General features: G+C 42.4%; 1 protein-coding gene across 1 annotated transcript; it reads left to right on the top strand.

Annotated features, from left to right (window-relative positions):
• The first annotated feature begins 2,038 nt into the window (after positions 1 to 2,038).
• etfa (electron transfer flavoprotein subunit alpha) lies at positions 2,039 to 14,320 on the top strand. The gene is made up of 12 exons (XM_048972501.1): positions 2,039 to 2,168; positions 4,501 to 4,650; positions 4,975 to 5,056; positions 5,236 to 5,318; positions 6,786 to 6,885; positions 7,368 to 7,478; positions 7,674 to 7,775; positions 7,875 to 7,943; positions 9,085 to 9,167; positions 10,615 to 10,680; positions 12,138 to 12,218; positions 13,841 to 14,320. Exons 1-12 carry the CDS (start codon positions 2,130 to 2,132, stop codon positions 13,874 to 13,876), a joined length of 1,002 nt encoding a protein of 333 aa, XP_048828458.1. The 5' UTR covers positions 2,039 to 2,129; the 3' UTR covers positions 13,877 to 14,320.
• Positions 14,321 to 16,358: the final 2,038 nt, after the last annotated feature.

The raw sequence follows: 16,358 nt of genomic DNA, 5'->3' as shown, positions 1-16,358 counted from the left end.
AAGAAACCCAAGGAATCTAAGCAATCAAAAAAAAAGGAACCGCGGATTTAAAATTTTTTAGATATTTCCACTGTTCTTTAAAATCAATCGCGCTAATTGCGTTGATTAATTAAGTATATGGTCAAAGAAATTGTATTTTCGAGGTAATGGAAGCCAAATTTTCAAATGTGCCGTGGTCGAAACAGGAGCGATGCGCGTGCCCTTCTCAGCGTATTACCCAGGGCAAACCATGACCCCCTGCCGAACCTCACCTTTGACATTGACCTGCAACCCCACACAAATAATTTAAAGTTTCAATTAGAATTAGTAGATGGAGGAAAATTTAGGATTACTACTTAGGCGGCATACACAATCATTGTTTTATCCAATTAGTTTTTCTTAGTTTATCTAATCATCCTTTTTTGGTGTACATTAAATAAGAAACAACCAAACATACATCATGAACATATTTTTAATTTGGTTAAAATATGATTATGCTGCAAATTTTATTCCCGTTGTATCGACAGCATTTCAAAAAGCAAATATCTTCACTAAGGCAGATAACATTAAAAGCTCCATTATTTTCAAGTTTTATTAAAGAGCGTTCGCCTAACGAACTTGAAATGCTTTAGTAGCTGAATTTAAAGGCTACACCGCGTGTAGGTCGTGATATGCTTTTATCTAAGTAAAATACTTTTCGCTTGATTACTTTTTTAATTTATATATACTTTGTATTCCATTACTGGAAATTTCTTATTTGGTCAGTCAACATACAGCGCCGAACAATAGCAGAAATACAGCATTGTGAGCTTAGTTAGATTTTATAGTCATAATTCCCCCTTTTACGTTCCCCAACTAATACGTACATTTATAACTAATAAAGTTATGAATCGTTATCCGTAGGCTATATCAACAAGTATATTTTATATTACGGAACATTATAGTATGGAACACATGAAACTATTATTCTTTGTTAATTGGCTAGGTACACCTAATAATATATCTAGAAGTCAGCTGATCTTAACAAAAATATGAATCGTGTAAAGTTATTTTGGCCACACATCCGAAGTGGCAGATTGAATTCCTGTGCCGGCACTTTGTACACCGGAATCTGTATGGACGTAAGATGGCTGTAATTGCTCATATTATATCGATATAGGTATGTGCATGTGGAGCGACCCAGGGTGTACCCGCCTAGCACATTATTCCTGTCTCACGGGATTACTGCGACGCTGGTTGGATGCTGGTTACTGAAATTTAAAAGCTGAATAGAATTAATAAAAGTAAGGACGGGGATCACTGAGCCTGTTGTTGGGTTTCCCAGATTTAACTCCTTCGGTTCGTTTACTGTCTTTTATTCCAACTCACTTCATTAGGCTATTGATTAAGCATGAACTGAAGCGAAATATTAATCTTGATATGCAAACAAAAACATCTCTGATTTTCCGTTTCTGTAGCCTAACATTCAAATAATGCCAAAAATCTTAGGAATCAAGATAAAACTTTCTTGTACGAATAATTTAATTGCCACAATTAAAAAAATATATTCATTTACAGAAAGCACACAAAATAATATGTAAAGAAATTAACGAATTCAAAATACAAGGAAAAAATCCTCTATGATTTCACAATGAGCGCATGGAATACCACAAGTGTTACTTAAGCCAGATAAATTAACAGTTTAACTTAAATAAAACCAACTGCAAATACTCTCATGTAGCATAACGAGTAGAGCATGATACTGACAACACTAAAGCTTATGGGTTCAAAACCCAGGAAGCACACATAAATTGTCACCCTTTCCTCTCTAAGTTGTTTTGGACAAAACGCCACGTAGTCTAACTGTAATAGAAAAAACTCTACGAGATTCCCCAAAATTCAGTGTGCACAGACTTTGCACTTCTATTCATCACAAGAATGATGAATCGACCGTAAACAAAGCCTTACTAAAATTAGCGGTTCTACTCCCATACACAAAGCGCTACGTTGGAAATTGCGTACACCGCTGCTCAAGCTGAATTTATTCACTCTAATAAAGTTTTTCTCCATTGAACGGAAGTGCGTGTAGTCCATTTTATTCTCGCGAGAACACGAGACTCCGGGTTCCAACCTTTACGGGACGGCATCGGAATCTAAGCTACAGTGAAGAAATGTTTAAGGCCGTTAAACAAGCAAATTTCAGGCACTTGGTAAGCGCCAAGATAAATTGCTCCACCGCTGTCGTTAGTAATGTCCGTACTTTTGGTATATATTGTTTACAAAACATAAAGACTGACGGACAGCCGGGATACATAGAGTTGGTCATCTGCAGAAGGTCAAGGCTGCCACGCACGCTCGGTTATTCGCTTTCTCCACTGTTTCGTAATTATACGTTTTATTCAGTTGCCACGATCTAGAGCATTATCTTCAGGGGTTTTATTGCACTATTTTACTATTTGTGTTAGAGGCTCATGGTTGTCAACACCAGTCACATAAGTAATGGATGTGTTATCGCAAGTTTTGACACTGTGAACTGGACTTTGCATGCTACTGACACATTTAAGGCAACACATGCACCTAGCTGCTATTACTTATTTATTCGCAGCATTGTTCGTTGCTGTATGTCGTCCTATTACGAAACTTGAAGCGATGTTATGGTTATGGAAGAATGATCTGTTTTGCAGTTGGCGGAACTTGGAGATGACCATTTGTATGCGAACAAAATGGCCTATTGATAACGTTACAGAAAAAAACAAAAATGCAGTCACTTATCAGTCAGTCAATAGCCAATTTATTAGTTACATCTGTTCTGCTACATGTGGAAGCAAATATCTAATCAGCCAATCATTTATCAGCAGCACAATGTATAAAATCATGCAGATACAGGCAAGGAGCTTCACTTAATGTTCATGTCTAGCACTAGAATGGGGATGAAAGGTGATTTAAGTGACTTTGAACGTGGCCTGGCTTTTGATGCCAGATGGGCTGGTATGAGTATTTCAGAAACTGTTTATCTGGTGGTATTTTCATGCACACCCCATCCCCAGGATTTACGGAGAAGGGGAAAAAGGAAAAAAACAAAAAAACATCCAGAGGGCAGCGGTATTCTGGGTGAAAATACCTTCAGAGGTCAGAGAATAATAGCCAGGCTGGTTTAAACTGAAAATAAGACAACAGTAACTCAAATAACCACTCATTACGACCAAGGTGTGCAGATGAGCATCTTAATGATATTGGATCATGAACGATTAAAATGTCTCCATGATCTGCCTTTATGGAGAGATTGTTACTATTGTGCCACAGTGCACATTCTGTCAGTTGCAGTTCTATGACTTCTACACATATCTGAAGTTGTTTTGTCTGCCAAATCCGTTTTGACACACCGATAAACCAGTAATGGCAAACAGTAGGTATTGTTTTGAATGTTTTCCTCTCTCCCTTTTGTGCCTTCGTCCCAATATGCTATGGACAACATGCAGATTCCCTGATTGGCAACGTTGTGGCGTGGACATCATGGTGGAATTAACATCCCTTATTTGTCCCTAAGAAAAATCAACATTAATAATATAGAACCTGGTTGGATGTACCTAAAAAACCATCATGAAAAAGAATTGTGATATGACCTACCTCTAGGCCCATGTAGATGCGACTGTTCTGCCCTGACTATGGTCCGAACCAGCCACTTTCCGATCACAGGCATACAGGTTTAACCTTTTTTTTATATTTTTAGTCTTTTAATTTTTTTTAAGTTAATTTTAGTTTTTTTTATACGTAGAGGGCCACCTATCTCCAGATTACTACAACTTTAAGCTATTTTATATTAGTGCTGCATTGAAAGAAATTTTGACCAATAACCTCCAAGTTACTTGCTAGCCAGGGGGGTTGTTGGTAATGAAACTTGCTAGTAGAAGGTCAGTACGGAGTTTTCATCCTGTGGAATGCAAGAGATAGATTAGCAGTTCATTTTTAATAATGTATCCAAACGTCTCTTGGGCCTGTGCTTTGAGGCTTCTGAGTTGAGCTGCCGCCTGTCCCATGTAAAATCTAACCCTTTTGTCCCATTTTTAACCAATAAGGGGTGCTATTAGTAACATGTTTTTGGACTGCGTGATCGATCCCCTCCTTTCCCAACCTCGACAAATTTTTATGGTTGAAGACCCAGGGTGGATCTTTCCTTGTTTCTTTAGACTGGGGAGTGAGCTGACAAAATCCCCCATCCTCCACTGTGGAAAAAGGCTGGTCGTCTAATACGTTCATATAGGGCTTCCCAACCTTTTAATGTCCACAGACCGGTTTATGCCCTGAAAACTGATATCTTGATTTTTAACAAATATGTGCTGCGATCAATATATTGTGCATGTCTGTTTTATGCGCTTGGTAATTGAATGTCAAGAAACAAAAGGAGCGCATGAAGTAATATTTGTTTAACGTGATTCATTTTTTTAAGTCCTAATGTAACATCTTCAGTTAGGCAATCTTGCCTTTAGGTTACTAGATAGTCACACTTCTAACGTGAACTTGAAGGATGTATTTCCTTTGCAGTCAGGCCTCATCCGGAGGTTCCAGAGCACCCTAGTGGTGGCTGAGCACAACAATGACAAGCTGACTCCCATCACGCTAAACGCCATCACTGCTGCCAAGAAGCTGGGTGGGGAGGTGACCTGTCTGGTGGCTGGAACTAACTGTGCCAAGGTGGGTGCATGTAGCATGCCTTCCTCTAAATTAGCATCTGCTCTTCTATACAATATATTATCAAACATGCAGTTATAATAAAGTCATAATGAACCTAATTGGTCCCTCTATATTGATTATGATTTTGCGGGTAAGTGGGTGTGTGTATGTGTCCTGTGATGGGCTGGCATCTCCTCCAGCCTGTGTTGTGGACTGGTTCCCTTTACTGCTCCCTAACCAGAAAAAGAGTGATTGATGCTTTGGTATGACTGTTTTGGTAGGCTTAGTTTAGTGTGTGCTCTAAAGGACATTCTTCAGAGTTTCAGAAGTCTGGTCTGTTAACAGGTTGCTGAAGAGCTCACTAAAGTCCAGGGTGTGAAGAAGGTGCTGGTGGCCCAGCATGATGCGTACAAAGGCCTGCTGCCAGGTGAACCATGCATCCATTCCCTTTAGCGATGCTGCCTTGGCTTAATTATAGGGAGCCCAGTATTACTGCAGCAGTCTCTTAACAATAAATATGCTTGACATGGAAATGCGAGAGTGTGTGTTAGTCATGATGGGATCCTGTGCGTCGGACTCACCCAAGGCTTTTCTGCTGCTTCGCAGAGGAGTTGACCCCCCTGGTCCTGGCGAGCCAGCAGCAGTTCAAGTTCACACACATATGTGCTGGAGCCTCAGCCTTCGGGAAGGTAGGTGGAGTCGTACTGCTCTCTCTGTGACCCAGCGCTTTAAGAGAGCCCTCTGCCGCCCCTTTAAGAGAGCCCTCTGCCGCCCCTTTAAGAGAGCCCTCTGCCGCCCCTTTAAGAGAGCCCTCTGCCGCCCCTTTAAGAGAGCCCTCTGCCGCCCCTTTAAGAGAGCCCTCTGCCGCCCCTTTAAGAGAGCCCTCTGCCGCCCCTTTAAGAGAGCCCTCTGCCGCCCCTTTAAGAGAGCCCTCTGCCGCCCCTTTAAGAGAGCCCTCTGCTCTCTGTCTCTAAGTAAAGGTTGGACGGTCACGCCGTTTGACAAGGGGCCTGACGGTCTGTCCTTAATCGTGGCGTCTGTCTTGTGCTGCTGAATGAATTATTTCCTTTATTAGACAATTTCTGAGATCCCCTGGGGGTTTAAGCTTCTATTACTCATTTGTTGAAAGATAACTACTGCACTCGGTGTTGCAGTCTTTAATTTCCGCACAGTAAATACAGTGAACCCTGTCCCAGCATGTTCAGAAGATCCAGAACAGATCACGCTAACGTAAGCTCTGTACTGAACAATGTGCTTTGATGGGACCTGCCTTTGTTGGCTTAACAGCAATTTAATTACCTTTCTGTGTTGCCAGGAAAATATGTACATTTGGCTGATGCGGGCAGGCGACTGACATCCTTGCTTTTTCGGGAACCCTAGCTGGAACCGGCATGGGCGTCCCCAGAATGCCAGTCAGTCTCGCATTCTTCTAAAAGCAGAGCCTGACCCGTTCATGTCTGAAACAAATAAAGACCCTTCCTCCCAGACATGCATCTCTTAATGTAGTCTGTGCTCGGTTAAAAGCACAATATACAAATGCTGTCTCTGTCACCCTCCCCATACAGTCAGTGGACCACTAGCTTCAATTACAGGTTTTTGTAATCTGTCATTCTGGCATAGAACTGTCAGGCACCTGATTTAATGGCATTAAAATCGAGTTACAGTGCATTAAATGGTATAATGTGTATTATGACCCAGTAGCTATCGACTGCAGCAGGATGTCTGTCTGGAGTTTCCTGAGGAGCTGAATGCACTGGCCATGGTGCGCCTTAATCGGGCAGATTCCCTTTCGCTTTATGGACAGAAAGTGACCTTGTATCTTTTGTCAGGACCCAGTTTTCATTAGTGCCCGCCCACCCGTTTCCGTGCTCGTGTTTTATTGAGGGGGCTGTATTTTTGATCGCAGTGTTTTTAAGAAACACTGTTTACTGCCCTGAGCTTTTCATCATCTGTTTTATTCCTCTGCTTTTCCTCAGGGCCTTTAAATGTCTGTAAACGATACCGTAAAGCTATACGTAAAGCTGCCTGTTCCGTGTTGCACTACTGTGTGATTTACCTAATGTGTATCCGTCTGTCTTTTTGCTTGCCTGCCTGTCTATCTGCCTGCCTGTGTGCCTGTCTTGTCTGCCTGTGTGTGTGTGTGTCTGTCTGTACAGAATCTTCTCCCCAGGATTGCCGCCAAGCTGGACGTCGCCCCAGTTTCGGACATCATCGAGGTCAAGTCACCAGACACGTTTGTCAGAACCATTTACGCAGGTGAATAGCTTCCCGCTGGCGCTGTTGGGTTTCCCTGCCGTCAGAAGCGTGCGGTTCGGCCGGCACCCACCCCGCCTGCAAGGCTCTGGTGTATCCGTGCAGTTTAGGCAGGTTAATGCATATAAACACTTACTATGAAGCAGCACAACTGGAGCCTAAATGGAGATCAGCTTGGAGCTGTTTGCTGAATGAGTTTAGCAGTATGTACAGAGTGTTTATTGACATTTTCTGCCTCCGGGTTAGTGTGAATCAGTCTTACAGGCACATTTAAGCCAAAGGTTGATGAAACGCATTTGCCTGGTTTAATATCGACTTGGCATTAGTGTTAGTAGTTTCGCAGGCTGTGTCTTGTGGTCATGGCTCTTCTGTACTGGTTTGGCCACCTGATAAATGGTTCTGCCAGTGGCTGGAGCTGCTGATGAATAACACACTATCTGCCGTCTTGCGCTATGCCGGCTCTCTGACTGTTATCCGTGCCACAGGGAATGCCCTCAGCACAGTCAAGTGCAACGAGAGTGTGAAGGTCTTCACCGTCAGGGGGACGTCCTTTGAGGCTGCTCCGCTGGAGGGTGGGAGTGCTGCCAAGGAGGAAGGTATAGTGCCTGGGCCACCCCCCCACGCACTAATCTTGTTCTCGCCTGAGGCTGTACCACCTCCTGTGTCTTGCTGTGTCACCTGGGGGTATATTACCTCCTGACGCACCACCACCCCAGCTACGGCTGTACCAATTCTGAGCAGCACTTGCTGTCCTGATAGTAATCAGGATGTGTCTATGATGTACATCACAGCCGCCCCCCCACCCGCTCTCGGGGTCTCGCAGTGGTTGGAGCAGAACCTGAGCAAGAGCGACCGTCCAGAGCTGACCAGCGCCAAGGTGGTGGTTTCTGGAGGTAGGAAGGGCACCCAGCGCTTACGGAATCACACAGCCATATCTGCCATATCTGCGCAGTGTCCAGTCATGTGACTGCTGCTTCTGTCTGCCCCTGTAGGGCGGGGCCTGAAGAGTGGGGAGAACTTCAAGCTACTGTATGACCTGGCGGACAAGATGAACGCTGCCGGTGAGGGGGGCAGGGGGGGACAAGAACAAGAAGAATTAGAGACAAAGGCATGACTGGACAGCTGTACCACTTGGTGTGAGCTTTCAGATTGAGGATGGCGAATTGGTGGGCAGAGGTATTGGTCACAAAAACTGAAAAATCATTAAATTTTTCAAGGGAAACTGTGTCAAATACCGTGATGGAGACCGTTAAGCTGCCCAGAGCAGAAAGCCGCGGTCCCTGGGATAGACGAGCACTTAACACCACAAAAGTGTGGCGTCATAAATTACCCCAGTATGGAATCAGCACTCTGTCTTCAGCAGCCTGTTCTACCAAGCTGGCATTTGTCTCTTGGCGCCTGTTTGGAAACCATTTATATCAAAGGCTGGTGTACAGAGATGCAGAACCTGGGCCTGTTATCGATGGAAAAACTAATATAGTCTCATGAGTCACATCTTACCCTGTTTCCTGCATCAGGGCAGGTTTATTTGGAGAAAGCAAAAGGATCCTTTTAACCTGCAGTGTCTGTTGGCAGCTCTTAGAGATGGTGAGGATTCTTAATGGTCTGGGCAGGCATCTCATGGGAGTCATTAGATCTGATGGCTGCTCTACATGGCTATGTGATGTTCAGTGGACATTTAATACAGGGCTTCCATATCCTGAGATGTTAACTCCCCATACACGCTGAAAAACAAATTCAAGAGCACCAAGAAGTAGCATCACCTTCCATGGCCTAGCCAGTCACCCAGATGTAAACATCACTGGAACTTTGTGGAAGGTTCTGGAGGACAGACTGCAGAGCTGATTCCCACCTCCTCCATTCGTCAGAGAACTTGAGGCCTTTATTTCGAGGAATGGTTCAGCATAGAAGGATTAGCTCTGTTCTGGAGCCGAGCTCCTCCTCAGCTCTCTGATGTAGGTATATTCATGCACATTTCCCTTATTTGTTCTCCCCTGTACATTTTACATTTCTTTAGCACATGTGCAAAGTGAGGCAAATAGCACAAGAATACAGCTGCCGAAATGCGTAAGTGCTGCCCGGTTCCTCTTCCTGTAGCAGGCGTGCTTTGGCATCAGCACAGGAGCTGCACTGTACGCAGCAAAGAACAGTAAGAACTGGAATAGATACAGGCATCCCTACATCCTGCGTGTGTGTTTGCAGTCGGAGCCTCCAGAGCAGCAGTGGACGCTGGCTTCGTCCCCAATGACCTGCAGGTTGGACAGACCGGCAAGATCGTAGCTCCAGTGAGTAACTGCTTGTTGTTCTACCAACACAAGTCGTCCCCAGGTTACGAGCAAGGTCCGTTCCCTAAGTCTGTCTGAGGCGTAAAGACAATTTCCCTACGGGGATCAATAAAGTATCAATTATTATAATTATTATTAAGTTGAATTTGTGTCAGAAAACTAATAATACAGTACAAAATAACGGTAATATTTACACGTTAATAATAGAAGTAACTACCTACAGTAATGTACTGCACCTCGAGCCGACAAACTGCTGAAGCCACCCGACGTTTCCACGAGTATCACAAAGTAGTGTGTGCGTTCTTTATTACAAATAACATTACAAATACATTGTGTTTAACCTGAACCCGGGAACTTCCTGTATTTAATGGTGCTAAGCAACAGACATTAGTCACATCGCTTTCTTAAAAGGTCAACAAACACCAGAGCTTAAGAGGAAAAAAATAGCATATATGTATTTTTTTGAGTTTAGTGGTGTATTCAGATTTAGTTTTCTGGTTTATGCGATGGAATCTGTGAGAAATAAATAAGAAAAAGGTTGTTTCTAATGTGCATTTAAAGCCCACCTTTAAGGCACCTGTCTTACTCTCCAAAGACCGGCCGTTATCCAGTTATCTTCCAATCTAATAAGACTAAAAAGGTTTGTTTTCCATTATCCAGCTGCCGGGGGATGTTCCCGCTGCCATTTCCCACACATTAGGGGAGTTCCAGCCTCCTGAAATACACTTAATGGGCAGTTATTGTCATGAATGATGTATCAGGGGAATTAGTGTCAGCTCCGAGCAGGCGAGGCCCCCCTCTGAACCGGGCAGTGTCAGTGATGCTGCTACGTATGAACCAGCTTTCCTGTGGCGTGTGAGGAATGGCGAATGTTTAGCGTCTTTAAAATAGCCCTTCCTACTCAGCAGTGGTGCTGCTTCCTGGGGGGAAATGAGTAAAATCTAGTTCCCCCCCCGGGCTGAAAGGTGAGCCGTTGTCTGCATGTATAATTAAAAGGGTTCTGCAGGTAATGCAGCATCGGCATAATGAGTGTTAATTATTGATGGTTGCTTTGTTAGCATAGCCGTACAGCGGCGGCTTTCGGAAGTGGGCTCCGGCGGGGATGGATGTCTGACGCCACAGAACCTGGCCCGCTCAGTCAGAGCCGCACTGCTGTTTCACTGCCAGTTCAAGTAAAGCACTGTAGAGCCCTTCACATCGGTTGCATTGTGCACTGTGTCTTTCCAATATAGACGTGATCATGTAATGAATGCGTGCCACCCCTCATGCCCCCCTCCCATTTGAAGGCTGGTGCTCAGATTTTTGTGGAGTATTCATACATTGGTGCATGTAGCAACCCATCTAGGGTTACTGTAGAACAGGGAGGCTGCTCAGTGTCAGTGCTGGGTGCTGCACTGAGAGAGGCTGCTCAAGGCTAAGCTGGACCTCTTGCTGTGAATGTTTGCAGGAGCTCTACATTGCTGTCGGAATATCTGGTGCCATACAGCATCTGGCTGGAATGAAGGACAGCAAGGTATGTTATACACAACTAATACCTGTTGGGTATGTTACACGCCTGTGAGTAGAGTCACGCATGTCACACATGGCTCTGAGCCTACGAATACCGTAAGGTATGTTACATACAACTCTGAGCCTGCGAGTACAGTCGGCCTGCGAGGTCAAACTTCGTTATTCGAAATAAATTATAATTTCAAAACATTTTTTCTCCAAATTTTTTTGAAGATTTGTGATTCTATTATTAGTAATGTGACATGCATTTCCTCATTTTTGTTCTGCATAATTGTCGCTAAACGCAAAATAAGGGACCTGCCACTAGAGGCAGACTCCCAGGAATTTATTCGTCTAGCCAGAATGACTGAACCTGCCAGAAACGATTGCAATAATGTTTCATTCACAAGAGGAATGCAATGATATAAGTAACTCTCAAAAACGTGAAAAGCGTTCATTGGGGGGGGGGGGGGGGGGGGTTACCCCTACTTGGTGAATTGTATCACCAATATTTCAGAGTACAGAATGCTGTTGAAAATCCTGTCAAAATACTATATATGGTGGTATAATATCTAGAGAGTATGACAAATTAGGCGCTCCCAAACTTAGCTGCTGAAGGCAGCATTTGATTGAATGATGTCGTTTAAGTTTTAAGCTGTTTTATGCACGTTATGATATTTTCATTTCACACTGCCTTAGATGATTTTTTTGTTGATGATGTTGGTGTCTCCCGTTCGTACCTAAATAAATAAAAATGTATTGTTACATGGTTGTGCTCACTTTCCTCTCGATAATGGGCTAATGTTTCCGGTTACGCCTTTCCAGTGCACATAGGCTTAGGCAGCTCATCCGCTTATATTTGTATAATTAATATTCACATTTATTTGAATGATAAATGTTATATTACAAAAATTCAAACTGAGTACTGTAATATAGGTTATTCATAACTATGCCTGTGAGTAAAATACATTATGGCGCAGAGAGCCCTGTGTGCATGACAAGCTAATGGCGGATTCAGTCATAGTCATAATAAGCTTTTATGATACTCTGTCTATTCTGTTACTAGGGAATTTTCTGTTCACAAGGAAACAGTAGCTGTAAACATGAGCAAAAGCAGAAGTGACGGTGAGGAATATTGATGTAATGCACTTAATATTATGGGATAGAAAGGGTGTTCAGGTGTGCAGTCATTTTTAAGTCCGTTTATATTCTAGTTGAGCGGTAAATAAGCAGTAACAGACAGGCGGGCTGGGAGTATTTTGTTTGGCCCACTTTCGTTTGAAGTTGTTTGTCAGGAGTTACGTTCTCTTAGGAAGCAAACTTTTTTTTTTGTGTGGATGTGAAATGCAAAGAGTTCCGTAGGTTTCGCTTCGTTACGGTTCTGTTGTGGTTGAAAGGTCTGGTCATGGTGGATTGTTCTGGCTTTGGGGCTCATGTTTGTTTGAGAAGGAAACTGCATCCTGTGTTTGTTTTTTTTTCCAGACTATCGTTGCTATTAACAAGGACCCGGAGGCTCCCATTTTCCAAGTGGCTGACTATGGTTTAGTGGCTGATCTGTTTAAGGTGAGAACAGCGTGCCAGTTATACTTAAAATGTCTCCCGTCATTGTGAATGGGCAAACAAGTGTATCAAAACATAAAAAAAGAGAAGTCCTTCTGTATGAACCTGATCAGTACCTACCTGGGGAGGAAGTTTGTGGACTCTCTGTATTATGGATGTTTGTGGTTATTACTCTCTTATACTGTATTTACCCCTGTTCAATGTGTGAATCCTTCCATGCAGCATCAGGAAACATAGCTATTCAGTATGGTTCTGCAGGACTTCCTCTGAAATGATTTTTTTGAGTAATTCAGCATGTTTTCTGTAAAGGCAGATATGATTTATGATATTAACCCTATATTTGGACTAAGTTTAAGATGTAACGGCAGACAAAATTTACAGTTCAGTATGAACTGCAAGCACAGAGACACCTTTGCATACGTTTAAACTGGTAGCCTGTTGACAGTACTGCACAAATGCAGCCCTTGGTGGTTAATCCATATAATCACAGCTATACCTACACGTGCCTAGGCTCGTGATCCACGCGGTTTAAAAAATTTCAGTGTTTATTTAAGCTGGATCATTTTGACAGATGTGTGCGGATCTCTGGTGTGTTTGGGTGACAGTTTCTGCAAGCATAATTCACTCGGGGAAATGCGGCGTTGTATTATTAAAGGCACAGTGTAGTGCTGGCTTTAATAAACCTCACGACACAAAGCAGTTATGCTCAGTTCTTTGCGTTTTCGGACTCAACAAGCAGTTCCTATAATTAACATATGGTGCAGGGGTCAGGAGATTTACCTAATAATTCTAATTGGCATTCAGATGATTCTTCTGACATCCGCACTATAAGTTTCCTAAACAAAAAGAAAATTTGATGTGGACCTTAATTTCTTTTCCCATCGTCAATTTGAATTTATGAAGCTTTAATAGAAGTTGATAACAGGTTGTCGACAGTTTATGAACGAGATCCATTCCCCGAGTCTGTCTTTAAGTCGAATTTGTCGGTAAGTTGTATAAATAACTCGGTACATAATAATAATTATGTAGTAATAATATAAGTAAGTACATACAGTACTGTACGTTGAGCTGACAAATCTCTGAAGCTGTGCAATGTTTTCATGACTGTTACAAAGTAGTGTGCATGTTTGTCATCGTATTGAATCTGAATTTGTGATGTAAGACAGATCAGTTTTATGGCGATCTGTTTGTACGAGTTGTCCGTGAGTCGGACGTTCTTAACTGAAGGACTGCTGGTACTTCAAATGTAACAAACACGTTGTTATTTCTGATTTTATGATCAAGTACTAAATTAATGCTAGCTAGTATTAAATACTAAGGTTAGTATTTAAGGTTTGATGGTCATTTTGTGAAGTGGTGTGTTTTAACGGTATTTAAATGGACATGGAGCAGAAGCTACACTGCCAGTATCATCAGAGGATGCCCTTGGCTCCGAATCGCAGCATCACTCTGCTTGTGTTGTTCACAGTTCAGATCTGTGGGTACATGTTAGGCAGTAAAGGTGTTTCTCTCATGTACCTATGGAATATGTTATCAGGAAAGTCGTGAGCTCTGACGTGAGCAGCAAAGACTGTCAGGGCAGTGAAAAGACCCTGATTACTTCCGTGTCTGCTTTTCACTTCTAGGCTGTTCCAGAAATGACGGCGTTGCTGAGCAAATGACCTGCTTCAATATTGCTGAGGCCGATTCCTTGGCGTAATGGCAACTTTGAACCCTTTTCCGGAGCTGAAGATCCACCTTAAGGAGGCTGTCACCATTTAGGTCAGACGTGGATTTTGATTATAAACATAGCTGTCATACGGAAAGGCCTGCCAGGACTCTCTGGATGAAGAGACAGCACTGACCCGTAGCTCCACGTTTTCGCAACCTAATTGCCTTTATATAGATAATACTGTCGAATTAAACCTCAAATTATGTTGTTTTCTTTGTGAGGTTTTGATTTTGCTCGCTGAAGGATGACAGTGGGGGTTGCTGACCAGTTGGCATTGAATGGTACCCAGATATCCGTCTCCTGATAATTTAGTTTCTAAATGACTTTTGGCGTTTCAAATGGAACATCTGTAATTTTTGTAACGTAATAAAATTCAGAAATAAGTGTCTTGTAACATTATTTTCTCGTTTGATTGTGTCACTTGAGTAAGAGCATTAACATGGTCATATTAACTTCTTCACGTCCAGGTAAACTTTTCGTTGATAATTTGCTATTTATTATTTGTATATGAAAATCTAAAAGTCCCAACGTGAGACATCGCTCTGATTTGTTACATCTGAGTTACAGTTATATAAGTAACAGTTTACATACAAAGGGCAGCTGCTAATATTCTGTTCAATTAAACACGACCTTTGGATATGATTCAGCCGTTGTACCCTTGGGGTAAAATTCCTGAAATGTAGCGAAAACAAGCAGTTTGAAAAGGGAAACATTTGTATGGATAAAATTCTAAGTGACAAATGATGTCTTGTTGCGTTATGTCTATTAACTGTAGCAATCAACAGCTTTAGATGCTTTTGTATCTAATAATATAAAAGAGCTGTAGTTCTTTGGGGGACTTCTGAAAGTCTGCCGTGACGTTAAAGAAGGACGCCAAATGGCAAATACGATGCCAAAGACTGACACATCACTTAACAAGTGCTGCCTCTTCTGCTACTATGCAAATCCAAATATGAAGTTTGACAGGTACCGTTTTTTCAGAGGCAGTGTTGAAACATGACAAAAGTAAGCAGGTGCATAAACTTTTATTCAATATTCTGCGGTTGTTTTACAAAAATATGATAAAATTCTTACTGCTTGGTTTGTTCATGTACCTCGTGTAATAAGACAAATTTGATGCATTTTAGTTTTATTTTACTGTAACAGACATAATAGGTTTTAACAAATAGGTTTTAACATAATAGGTTTTAATTCTCACTGGTGAGAACTCGGGCACTGTTTGGGTGTGTTATGAGTTTAATATTAGAAGTATCACTCTTAATGCTGGTTAGTACTGTTCTACCAATATAGCTGCCGAGAACAGACGCTGTTTGATCATTAAGGAAGCACAGCTTAACAAATCACATGAAGGTGGTTTATGTGTTAGTTTGTGGTCTTTGAAATCGTTTTTGTGATTCGTCATTTTAACGGAATTTGACCTTTGCATTGAAATCCGACACTCTCAACGGATGATATTTCTCCCTAACGGAAGAAGGAACGGGTGCAAAGATACAAGACTAACGTAAGCTCTCCCATGTCTTTCATGCTGTCCCGCTAGAATGGTGGACAAATTGTGAACAAACGTGGCGACGACACAATTAAACGAGCATATGCAAAAATTCAAGGCTAGCCTTAGCGAAAGAGGGAACAAATATATCTGGCCGATCGGTGAATTTTACCGACAGCACTCCCGCCCCCACCCCGAACGGTAAGCGTTACCTCTGACACCACACACTTTGATTGGCATATTATTGACGTTCTATCATTTTTAATTCAACCCCCTTTTTGTTTTGCACCCCTCCCAAAAAAAACCCAATAACTTAAATTAGTCAATTGAAGAAATCAGAATACCACATAAAATGAGTATCACGTACAGTGAGCACAGATGCTATCCCTGGAATCACAAGGCATTAGACGAGGGAAGACAAACTACGAGGAATTTATGGACAGCAGTCCATCTGGATCCTAACTGTAGGTTTATTTCCACTTAGCTGAAGCTGCGTGGTGCAGCTCCCTCTGTGGGATTCTTCCACAACTTTTCATTTTTTCACTGTGAGGCTGTCAGCTTCCTCAATAGGACGCTGCTCTCGTGACACGTGTTGGTTCCTTCCGAATATCAGCGGACAGAAGTGGATTTCCTGTCTCACCTGCCTGCATCACGGCTGCAGATAAATGTGTTTCTGGACCTTTCGCTTTGTGTTGAAAACCAGTCGAAATGAGCAATAGAGAATCATTCCCTTCTATTTTCTCAGGATGAATTTTCTAACACCTGCACTCTCCAAGAATCATATGCAACGTCAAGAAAAAGTATAGGGTTAGTGAGCCATATTTAGTGACTGAATACAATGTCCATTTCTCTCCACCATTTAACACTTTAAACACGTCCATTAAGTCTGCAGGTGGCTGGAGTTTAGTTTGAAAATCAGGTAGTTAAACCCCCGATGATATAAATA

Source organism: Brienomyrus brachyistius, chromosome 13, assembly GCF_023856365.1.
Source record: "Brienomyrus brachyistius isolate T26 chromosome 13, BBRACH_0.4, whole genome shotgun sequence".
Classification (NCBI taxonomy): Eukaryota; Metazoa; Chordata; class Actinopteri; order Osteoglossiformes; family Mormyridae; genus Brienomyrus; species Brienomyrus brachyistius.
The sequence above is the reverse complement of the archived record's forward strand: the minus strand, read 5'-3'. Positions and strand labels throughout refer to the sequence as shown.